This window comes from Chaetura pelagica, unplaced genomic scaffold, assembly GCF_000747805.2.
Source record: "Chaetura pelagica isolate M959 unplaced genomic scaffold, ChaPel_1.0 scaffold405, whole genome shotgun sequence".
NCBI lineage: Eukaryota > Metazoa > Chordata > Aves > Apodiformes > Apodidae > Chaetura > Chaetura pelagica.
Window position 1 is genome coordinate 996,774 of NW_009953489.1, and position 11,512 is coordinate 1,008,285.

General features: G+C 42.4%; 1 protein-coding gene across 1 annotated transcript in view; it reads right to left on the reverse strand.

Annotated features, from left to right (window-relative positions):
- Positions 1 to 211: 211 nt before the first annotated feature.
- The window catches only part of GOLGA1 (golgin A1), a 13,909-nt gene continuing 2,608 nt past the window's right edge, over positions 212 to 11,512 (reverse strand). Inside the window, exons 3-22 of the mRNA XM_009998819.1 lie at positions 11,311 to 11,385; positions 10,748 to 10,845; positions 10,242 to 10,274; positions 9,443 to 9,571; positions 8,988 to 9,157; positions 8,473 to 8,584; positions 8,257 to 8,352; positions 7,921 to 8,046; positions 7,502 to 7,597; positions 7,020 to 7,115; positions 6,616 to 6,765; positions 6,294 to 6,389; positions 5,476 to 5,565; positions 4,284 to 4,386; positions 3,290 to 3,447; positions 2,670 to 2,825; positions 2,177 to 2,236; positions 1,873 to 2,043; positions 848 to 934; positions 212 to 292 (exon numbers count right to left, since the gene is read on the reverse strand). Of these exons, the coding sequence (XP_009997121.1) occupies positions 212 to 292; positions 848 to 934; positions 1,873 to 2,043; positions 2,177 to 2,236; positions 2,670 to 2,825; positions 3,290 to 3,447; positions 4,284 to 4,386; positions 5,476 to 5,565; positions 6,294 to 6,389; positions 6,616 to 6,765; positions 7,020 to 7,115; positions 7,502 to 7,597; positions 7,921 to 8,046; positions 8,257 to 8,352; positions 8,473 to 8,584; positions 8,988 to 9,157; positions 9,443 to 9,571; positions 10,242 to 10,274; positions 10,748 to 10,845; positions 11,311 to 11,385 (2,183 nt within the window). The remainder of the gene's footprint in view (positions 293 to 847; positions 935 to 1,872; positions 2,044 to 2,176; positions 2,237 to 2,669; positions 2,826 to 3,289; positions 3,448 to 4,283; positions 4,387 to 5,475; positions 5,566 to 6,293; positions 6,390 to 6,615; positions 6,766 to 7,019; positions 7,116 to 7,501; positions 7,598 to 7,920; positions 8,047 to 8,256; positions 8,353 to 8,472; positions 8,585 to 8,987; positions 9,158 to 9,442; positions 9,572 to 10,241; positions 10,275 to 10,747; positions 10,846 to 11,310; positions 11,386 to 11,512) is intronic.

Sequence of the window (11,512 nt, forward strand, 5' to 3'; positions counted from 1 at the left end):
AAAGACAATGGTCCCCACCCAACCCAGAAGGGGTTGTGTCTGTTTGTAGTGACAATTCCTCCTTGCACAGTATTACTTTTGTAAACAGTGTCAAAGGTTCTTGTACAAAATACTGCAATGACAGTGATTAAGACACACCTGAATGAGTGTGTTCAGTGTTCTTTTCACAGAAAAAAGTGGCTAGATGCTGAGTGCCCATGTGCAGGTTCCCTTAAGGCCACAGTGTCCTTGGGCTGGAGATGGAGGGCCGGATGCTGCCCTTGGGAGATGGCTTGGACCCGAACCACGACATCTGGGAGAGGAAAGCACAGCACTTGTTATGCTGGGGCCACACTTGTAAGAACATGAAGACTTCAAAAGAAAGAATGTGGTACAGAGGCATCTCCCCATCGTTTGATGGGAAGAACTATTTATAAAACAGAAGGCTGCAGGCTTCAGATTGGAGACAGCTTCACACAATCACATCTGGAAGAAACGGCCTCCATTTTCCACAAGTGCAGATGATGGAACATTACACTTACGTATGTTCCTTTAAAATAATTATACAGTAATTTAATCAAATTACTTTTAATCAATCTTGTATGAAACTGTTCCCTGAAAAGATGGTGAGGAAATCTCCCTCAGCTGCAACCACAGCTCTGCTGTTACTCCTCTGAAGCACTGGGAATTTCCTCCCTCAGGAAATGGACAATTCCCAACATGCATGGATGTGGTTAGCTAACATTTTAATAATAAATTACATTTATCATTTGGAAAAGATACTTCTCATGACCTTCCAGCATCTAATAATTTTCTTCCCACCTGCTGGGAGCCCCATTAGAGGTGAGAGGTGGCACAGAACTCTTACCTTGTACTCCAAAGTTTCTTTAAGCATGTTTTCTTCCTCTTGTGAAAAATTCAGCAACACAGACACAGCTTTAATTAGATGGAATGCCTGAAAGAAACCACAGTATTTTGTTGCTTATGATGCTCTCAGGCTCTACATTTCTGGACTAGGATGCAGCACAGCTTCTCTCTAGGTTTGGTCACAGACTTTTTAGCCACAGCTGTGAAGAGCAGAGCAGCAACCTTTCCTCATCCCCAGTTCCAATAGACTGAGATGGCCTGTACCTTATTCTTCTGTTTGTTTCCTGGCTTTCTGTTCTTTAATGTTTATTTGCTTATTTGGGGAAGAAGACAAATGGGGAGCCTAGTTAGTAAGAAGAGAGAAGCAGCTCAGCTCTTGGGGCACCCTAGGCTTTTTAAGCTTTCAAAAGTTGATCAAACCAGCACACAGGCAGGAGGGAATCATGCTGCTTTGGACACACACTGAGGGACACTAACCCTGCAGTGCTGATGTTCCACACAGGAGACAGGGTTAGGAAAGGAGTCAGACATTCAGGATGCCATGGAGCTGGTCTTACCAAATGACTTGCAGTTAAGCCAAGTATATTGCTGGCCTGACTTGCTTGCCTTTAATTTTTTGACACAATGGGGAGAATGTGAAGGAGCTGCAAATGCCCAAGGAATTGCTCTTACAGATGAACAGCAAGTGGTTCATGTCTTTTTCTTGTGGCCTTTTGCCATCTCTCTTAAACACACCACACCACTCAGAAGTGCTCTGCAAGCTCCTGGAGCAGTGCAGGGGGAATGTCCTGCAGCTTCAGATCTTTAACTTCCAGACATAACCACCTCTTAAAAATTCACATTCCCCTTTCACTTCAGTTCATAATAATCTGTACTTCCGAACATACCACTGTTGGCTCATCTGCCTCATTGTACAGAACCAGTCAACAACTTTTTAGGTATGAAAGTATGGAACTGGCATAGACATGTCCTTAGCAGGTAACAGATGGAGTCTCTAGAGAAAGACTTAAGAAGAGAAGGTTTTACCTCAGATTCCCGGCAGGACATGAATTTTAGTACAACATGTTTAAGGTATTCGAAGTTTATCTCCCTTGAGTCATTTAAATCAGAGTTGTTTGTGACAGTCACAGAAGCATTAGGCACTTCAGAATTTGCTTTTTCACGAACTTCAGGAACATCAATGTCAGGCCTTATTTTCTAAAACAAAGAACAAGAGAAACTCATTGCATACTCTGTCAGCTGGGCACTGAGAGAGGATCCAGGTCTGAGGTATCTAACACAGGTGGTGTCCACAAGGTGGGCACGACCTGTGAATCAACAGGACCCTTACCAGCTCTTTCTGGAGGGTTTTCTTGAGTTCTGTCATTCTTTGCTGTAGCTGCTTTATCATCTGTAAGCACAGCAAGGGAGAGTGTTAATACAGTAGTTGCTGTCAGGACATTCTGACCCACAGATCTCTGGAAAAAGCCATAACAAACAGTGTAATGACTGAAACAATCACTGAACAATTGACAAGAGCTGACAGCTCTGAAGACAACCTAGAAGTCTCGCTTGTCTAGTGCACACAGTAGCAGGCACGTGACAGGATACCTGGGCTTCCACGTGTCGGCACAGTGGAAGGGAACTGAACTCACACAGAAGGGCTCTGCAGGAAAGCTGTAAATGGGGTAATTTGATCCATCTTCCCTGCAAATCAGGCAAGGATTCCTACAATTCTGGCTGCAGTTTCCATTCATTGTTGCTTGTACAATCCTTGTACAATTCAGAGAAAAAAAACTACTAACAGAAAAGAAAGAACAGCTGTTTCTGCTGTTCCTGTTCACCTTGTTTTTCTCAGCAATTTGCTGTTCCAGCTCTCTGTTGTCCTTCTGAAGCTGACTGACATCTGCAGCTGCTACCTCTCCATTCTGTTCCACCACATGGTCTTCTGGAGAGTGGAAATGCTTGCTCAAGGCTCTAGATTCCTCTAGATCTGAAATCTATAGAAGTGAGGAGAATGAATTGGAGATACCATGACATTTGCAGCCTACAAGCACTCTCTGGGAAGAAATTTGGTTCATTTGCCACTAACATGTCACCACCCCTCAACCTAGTTTGGTACACCTCTGGCTGACCTGCCTATTCCTTGGTCTCTGTCTCATTGCTTTCGTAAAAGTCCTCTCACGACATTTTATGACTTGAAGAAAACAAGGGGCTGTCTTTCATAAACCAGTCACAGACCTGACAGGAAACAGCCTCCTTTATGAAGACAGGGAACAACAACTCCTCGTGGTCTACACTGCTGGTGTAGAAGGTGTGAAGGTGTAGGTGTGTGGTGTAGGTGGTGTGAAGTTGTCAGAGTGAACAGCTCCAAGTAGGTGTCACCAGGCATGACTGAACTGGAGTCTCTCACACACTTGTTAATTCCCTGAGAAGTTCAGTTCAGCTTTGCAACTTCACTCACATTTTTGTCATGTTCTCTGGCCAACAGGCCCTCCTGTATCTGCAGCTTCAGTTCCTCTATTTCCTTTCTTGCCATTTCTTCCCTCTCCACTGCTTGGCTGTTGCTTGCTTCTAGGTCAGACTGCAACTGGTGCACCTGCAGCAAGACAGCTTCATGATCTGAGAAAGGAGAGACCTGCTTAGTATCAGTCCACTGAACCAAAGGGGAGTTTCCCATTATTTTTCTTAAACAAAGCAAGGCCCACTGACAGCAAGTCCTGACCTTTCTGCCTTGCTCTGTCATAAAGACAACAGGATTGAAGCCACCCAAGCTGACACCAGTGTTTTTGCAAAGGAGCAGCCTGACTGTCTGGAGGTCAGGTGATTTTAATACTTAACAACATATTATCAATTATACCTGCTCCAAAATACCCCCATCAAATTTTGTGTGATTTGAGCTGTGGGTGCACAGGGCAGCTGGGGCTGAGCTGTGAGCACAGAGGGCTCCTGACACCTGGCTGGCCATGGGATGGAGCAACCAGAGGCTGCAGGTTGGTTCCTCTTCCAAGTAATGGCAACACATCAGGGACACATGGGGGGGGTCAGGAAGGGAATGAAGATGGTTGCACTTAATTTTTTTAGTGTGACTGAGGAATATTGGTTTGCAGCTGCTCTTTACGAACATAATCTTTCAAGCAAGAGCAGTTTTTGAAGTGCTGCCATGAAGTTTTCATCTGCAGCATTTGTTTTGTGCCAAATCCTGATCTATCAAAAGTACAGCTAGATTTGTTATTTCATTGTGTATAAACATAAAACCTTGGTTAAAAAAGTGGTTTGTTTTTAAGGACACAGAAGAGAGACTGTCCAATTGTTACTGAAAAGACAAGATTCTGAAAATTCTAATAGGTTAAATATGGAAGAGAAATCTAGAGTTGTTACAATCTATACCCAGCCCAGAACTGGAGGCTGTACTTAGATAAAGCTGTCTGGGATACAGCAGACCAGTTTGGTCTAACCTTGACTGAGTTGGTTTAGTTCTTCTTTCTGTTTTAGAAGTATATCACTTTTTTCATCAATCAGCTGCTCTTTTTCCTTTATCAGGGAAGCAAGATGTGAAACCTTCAAAGCAAACAAACAACAAAAAGTCATTAAAGATACAAAACTAGAAAGGGGCTCTGAAAGATTCCAGCACACCTCAGGGGTTCAGATCTTATGTTTATGTGGAAAGGAATGGAGAAGAATTCTTGTATCAGTGACAAAGGCAGGGGCTGTCTGAGCTCTGTGCTAGGCCACACACCACCTTGCAACAGCATTTGTGCAGGAGCAGCACTACAGACAACACAGTGTGGACAGCTGATCTACCCAGAGATCTGCAGAAGGCATCATCTCTGCCATTATAAGCTCATGGAAAGGTCAGAGTGCTGCAGGAGCTAAAGCACCCTCTGCTTTTGACAACCTCTGTGCCACAATTCCAGGCTGCTTCCTAACCACAATTCCAGGCTGCCACCTAACCAGCAGGTGGCAGCTGCAAAAAAGCCTCGGAGCTGGACCAAGCTGGCTCACTCAGGTGACAGCTCCCAGCTTGAGCAAAACACAAGCTCACATTACCCACCGTGATCATTTGTAATGAAAGAGGAGCAAAACCAGACTGCTTAGAATTTACATTTGGTAACTGGATACAACCTCTTGCCTACAGCTTTACAGTTGCTGTGCTTCAGAGGCAAAATGATGTGATAAAAGTGCTGAAAGGAACAACAGAAGGAATAGGTTTCTTCAGAACAAACTGCCAACTGCCCATGGCTCAGGGACCCACTGGACCAGGCACCATCGACAGATTTAAAGGGCTCTGGAACACCAGCCACCTCCACTCAGAGCAAATGTTTTCACTTCCTGCTGCCTTCCCCTCAGTTGTTCATATTCAACAACTTGCCATAACTCTTGAGCCCACAATCTTACAAACATCTTACCTTCCAGTCAGCAACATTTTACATCCCTCCAAAGGACCACCCCAGAGGGTGGGTACATCCTTCTGCAGGCAGTTACACAGCCTGAGGTGCCAAGTTTACCAAGGCAACCACTGCTGCCTTGCACGCTGAGCATATAACTGATTAACACTCCTGATTGTTATGATAATTAAGCCCAAATCTAGTCTGGTCTGTGCATGATGGGGAGCACCCAAATGTCCTTGGACTGTCAGTATTGACCAACCTGCTGCTGCAGCTCCTCTCTCTGTCTGCGTGTCTCCTCCAGCGCTTTGGCGATCTCGACGCTGACGGTCTCTCTGCTGCTCAACTCGTTCTGCAGTTACATGTAATTCAGAGGCTATTCAAGGCAACTAAAACTAAGTCAGTTTCCCAGCTCTAAACCCAAACCCAGGAGGTAACTAGAAGGTAAGGGTGTTCTAACACACCATGACTTACACTCCCAAAGAAGAGGTACTGCTTGTTTCACCACTGCTGCTCCCTGCACGTGCCAAAGCAACACAGGCAAGAGGCCAAACGTTCCCAGTGCTTAAAGATCTTTTAGCTTGAAGCCTCTATTACAAAGCAGAACCCTCCTCCAAAAGATCCTAAATTAGATCTTTATTCCAATTATGCATCCAAAAGTAGCTACAGAAAAAACCCCAAACTTTCAACAAACTACAGTGACAGTCAAAAGACCATACAGGCTGAATATCCCTCATCAATTTCAGTTTGTAACTTTGGTTTTGGATGCTATGAGTGGAATTCAATGCTGAACTATTTTGTATTCAGTACTGCTTAACAGGGTTTAAAAGCTCTTCATGCCTGACCACAGGGGAATGTATTATTTCTGTCTGATTTAGGCAGACCCAAGCACTCTGTTTCAGAAAGGGATCAGCCATTTGTAGTGCTCCTCAAATGCATTTCTGAGCACCAGAGATGATTTACAGCTGTAAGGATGTGCAACCTGAGCACAACATGTCCCTGACCCTCAGGATGGATCACACTTCATTAACTGTTTCCCAAAAACATATTTAACCAACCTCATTAACCATTAACCCTTACCTTGAGCCTGTGCAATTCAGACTCTTGTTCTTTCAGAGAGCTCTCATACTCTTCTCTGATTACATTAAAATTTTCATTTTCCTTTTCCAAATGACTCTGTAAAACAAAAATTGCTTAAATACCAGGTACAGTTATTCTAATGCTTTATGTCAGCAAACATTTCAAAGACTTTGTTCATATTTAGTTTCTCAAAGTACAAGATCTTCTACTGTAAGACTAGGAGTGCTGAGTGAGAACATTCAGAAAACATACAAGGTCTGCAAGTTGTGTTAAAATAATTCTGTGAAGACAAACATGGCCACTGAACAGAGTCTGTACTTACGATCTTGCTCTGAGCAGCTGTTCTATCAAATTCCCAAGCTGCTTTAACAGCAGCAATTTGAGACTCCAGCCCAGTAACCTTCTGATCACACTGATGCTTCTCACTTAAAATCTGCTGCTGTTTACTTCTTTCATCCTCTAGATCAGTTTGCTGAAGAGAAATACAGAACACTATGTTAATAAACAGTATTTTCCAGCTCTGACAAGAATCAGACCCCACTCCATAAGACATGTACCCAAACTGAAACACCAGTTCTCCTTGGGCAGCAGTACATACAGGCATGAGTTTCAGAGACAAACAGCAAGAAAACACTTGAGTAACAAACACACAGAGAAATTAGAATCTCTGGGGATGCTGAAGACTGCTCTGATACTGGTCAATGAAGTATCATGCTGCATACTCACCAATTTCTGGATCTTCAGATCCCGCTCAGCAGCTGCTTCTTTGCTCTTTTTCAGTGCTTCTGTTGCAATCTGTAGTTTCTGTTCCAGTTCTTTATTCTAAAATATAACCATACATTAAAACTCATGAAACAACTTAATTCAGAGAGGCTGCCTACTTCACACACAGCTTTTTAAAGCTCTTCACCAGATCACTACCCCCCAGCAAGGCTTGCACTTCAGCTATTTGTCTCCTAGGATAGGGAATATATGCATAAAATTTCTAAGCTCATAACCTCTGGGCCCTTCTCCACTACTGAGGGGAGAAGATGATCACAGACACTGTACAATTAGACTTTCTCTTCCAGACTAAATGTGACTTGCAGTCTCACCTTTGGCTGAGAGCACAAGTGCACTGAAGGGAGGAGCCACAGGGCATAAAGAGGTTGGGAACAGCGGGAATTTGCAGTGAAAAAAAACCCCAAACCAAACAACTCCAAGCTCACCTGTGTTTCCAAGCAGTTCACAGCCTCAGTGTGACGGGTCCTGTCTGTCAGTACCTGCTGCCTGGTTTCATCCAGTTTCTGCTCAAGAGCAGTTTTCTGAAGATGATACAGAGATCAAGAATCAGAGAGGATGGACAAAGAGATAAAGGGTTTTTAGTTAAGTTTTTCCTTTATGCTTCATGAATAATATCAAACTAAAATGGAATAGTTATTTGGCTCTTGGGAACCAGCAAGTCTGATGCTGCTGGCCAGGGCTGGATGGGGCCTCCACAGACCGTGTTGCCCTGGGGATGAAATCATTAAGAATGGGAAATTCATCATATATTCTTCCCACATGTGATAAGCAATATTTATCCTAAAAAAACAAAAAAAACCTCACTAAGATTGCACTTTTAAGTAGTCTATAAATGTGGAATTACCTCTTTGAGTAGCTCCTGCACATGTTCATCCCCTGAAAGATTTCTTTCTAGCTTCTTTTCCAAGGAAGACACCTTTTCCTGCAGCTGTTCTGTCAGTTCATTTCTCTCAGCTAATTCCAAAGTCATCTGTGAGAGCAAGAAATCACAATCTTTTTGTAGTGAAGCTTTCACCTAATCCATTGTGGTTGGACTTTAGAAAGGGCCATTATAAAGAAAAAGTACTATTTGAAAAGACATGATCCTCACTTTCTAGACACCAAATCCCAACCTCACAGAGCACTGCCAAGTGTACAGCTCCACACCAGGCAACAGCAGATGCATCTGAAAACACTTCACCTTTTGCCTGTGCTGTTCATATTCCACCTTCAGAGATTGATGCTCTGCCTGTAACATTTCCAGTCTCTTCTCACAACCAGAACCAGCAACTTGAGCCTAAAAACATTGAGAAATTACTTGCTTTACAACTTAGATTTCCAAAACCACATCACAGATATCTAATCTAACTTCTGCAAAGAAGTTCTGGGAATTAAATCTCACTTAACCCAAACTTACATTTTGTAAATCTACAGAAAGCTGCTGAATGACTGTTTGTAGCTCCTGTTCTCTTAATTCCAGAGCAGTGATCTTATTTTCTGCATTTGTCTCAGCTGTCATTAGTTCATCTCTTCACAGAAAGAGAATATGAAAAAAGTGAGATAACTGTTCCAGAAAAATAATCTTTAGCAGATAATTCTGCTTCTTATGAAAATGGAGTAGGCAACATCACCAAGATTTACTTGTCCTAAAATCAGCCACTGCTTGATCATACATTTTCAAAACAAAACAAACAATCAGTTGAGCATTCAAACTATGAAAAAAGAAAAATCATAACAAGCTTACAAAGCCCTAAACAAATATTACTTTAATTGGCTTGAAAAGAAACATAGACTTGGCACTGACACTCACACCAGAAGCAATTTTCAGTCAGTTCAAGAGATGTATCAACTCTTCCAAAAATACAGAACTGGGCATGAAGTAAAAGTACAGGGGAAACATCCCCAGCTCCTCATGAACCCCCACGTCCATACCTCTGTGCCTCCAGCTCCAAGAACTGCTGCTGCAGCTCCTGCAGATCCTTCCTGAGGGCTGCAGACTCACTGCCCATGTCTTGCAGCACCTCCCTGGTGTGGCTCAGCTCCCGGGTGCACGACTCCAGCTCCTGCTCTGTTTTGCTCAGAGATTCTTCCTTTTTCAAAAGCTAAATTTTAGAATGTTATCTTTGACGTTTATGTTAGAGTCTTCTCATGGAGGTTTGTCTCTCTGATTAAGTTATGAGCTCAACTAAATAATAAATAACCCCCAGAAAGTCACTGTTGGAATGAACTATGCAATGCTCTACACATGCACCTACTGTTGGGATTTTAACACTGACCAAGACTCTCTACAAGCATTAAGACTACAAAATAAAAGCAGAGCTACCACCAACTCTGTGTTCTAGCAGAAATTTTAGGAAAGGAAAAAAAAAGGTTTACAGTAATCTTACCATGTGTTTAACTTTGGCAATTTCCTGCTGTTGAAAGCCCTCCAGTTCATCAATTTCATCTCTTTTTTGAAAGAAGTTCAAACTCTGCTCCCTCATTTCTTGTAACTGGGTTTCAAGCATTTTTTTTTCCTGATAAACCAACAAAAACAAAAGGTATCCAAGAATATCTGTGTGTTCATTTCAAGACAACAGGAGTTTAGCTCAACTCTCTGGGAAAGGAATCTTGTCTTGCAGTCACAAGGCTCTTTGTGCCTCAGTAGGCAACGTGGAGCAAATTACCCAACTTCAAAAATCTCAAAATAAATCCAGATTCATTTCCATACAGTCAATGACCACCTAACTGAACTCTTAAAAATGGACAGGAAATAGTAGCATATTTATTATCTTCATAATCAGAGACACTTTAAATAGACTAAGCTAAGCAGCTGCAACAACTACAAGACTACAATCCTGTATTTAAAAACCCCTACCAAATAGTTTTATTCTATGAAACAGATGAGCTAAGTCACTACCTCCCTCTGCATCCCAGGTGCTTCCCCTGTAAGAAAGGAAACTCTTGTTCCACCTTACAGAAGTACATCTCTCATCACAACCCATCATTCTTTACTTCCCACTGAAAAATAATTCCAGAAATCTCTCTGAAGCATTGGGGCTGGTAATGAAAGCAAATCCCTGGCCTCGCTCACTGAACAAAGATCTAATAATAAAAAGGGCAGAACAGAGTTGAGCTGTAGGAAGTGTGCAGGCTGGAGTTCACAAATACACACACAAAACCCCCAGAAAAAAACAGATTAATTACCTTTTCAACTTGACCCAGTTTTTCCATCCACTCCTGAATGAGAAAGAAAGGAGGGGAAAAAAAATAAAAATAAATCTGCAGACTTCCAAGGACAGCAATTATGGTTAAAAAAAAAAGAATTTGTCTTGATAAGAGACACTAAGTTATGGTAATGATTAAAAAATAATCAGAAAAGTAACAGCCAGTGTTTTTAGATAAAAAGGCTGAGAATTCATTTATCCCACCCAAATAGAGAAGCTTCATGCAAGTAAAATAAAAGTGGTCACAGGTCACAACTGCATTTTACCAAACACAAGTGCAAGATTAAGCTTTCAGCAGAATGTTTTGAGCCCAGCAAGAGCCACCAGAACTATGGCCAGTCCTGCTCCCTTCCCTCTGCAATGCAGGCAGGCTCAGCACACACAGCACCCAACACCTATTTTATTAATGGCAACACCTGGTTCACCATCAAGGTCAGGCACTTGGATCCCACAGACAGGCATGGGCAGGAGTCCAAGCTCTGTTACCTGGTCCTTTTTTTCCAAGGCCAAGGCCATTCCCTCAGCCATCTTGGCTCGACTGGCCTGGTGAGCTTCATTCTGCTCCTGGAACTTCCTCATGGAGGCTGGCAACAGAGAATCACCAGCCAGATTAAACACTCAGCTTTTAAAATTGCTTCTCAATTTTCTATAAGTTATTTATGTTTCTAAAGAGCTGCTTCCGCAAGAATTTAGCCACATCTTGACTCTGTAGCACCAACACTCACACTGCTTACACCTTGGACAAATGCCAGAAAGAACAAGACAAAAGGACTGTTCCTCACTGATTCTAACAAAGCTGCAGGTTTCAGGAAAGATTCTCCTGCACATTAGCCCCAAATGTGGCAAAAGGAGTATACTCAACAGCCAACACCCCACTGCTGCTTTTTACCCTGTAAACAAAGCAAGAATTCTTGTTCTAACTCTCCATAACCAAGAGGTGCACAGATTGAAAGGAAAAGATCAAAACATCTGTACCTCAAACCTACTTCCTTCCAACCAAATCAGTTTTCAACTTAAAAAAAAAAAAGTAAAAAAAGAAAAGTACATACAATCCTGATGTTTTTCTAATGCATTTTCAAGCTTCTCTTTTATCTTCTGCAGGTTTCGGATCTGATCAGCATAATCTTGTGTGAGGAGGAAGAAGCCCAGACCAGGAATGATCAGACATTGGGGAAGGAAGGTTTCAGGGGGAAGAAAAAAAAAAGAAAAAAAAGAGGATTAGTGGAAAATGACAATTATTTTCTCCACCAG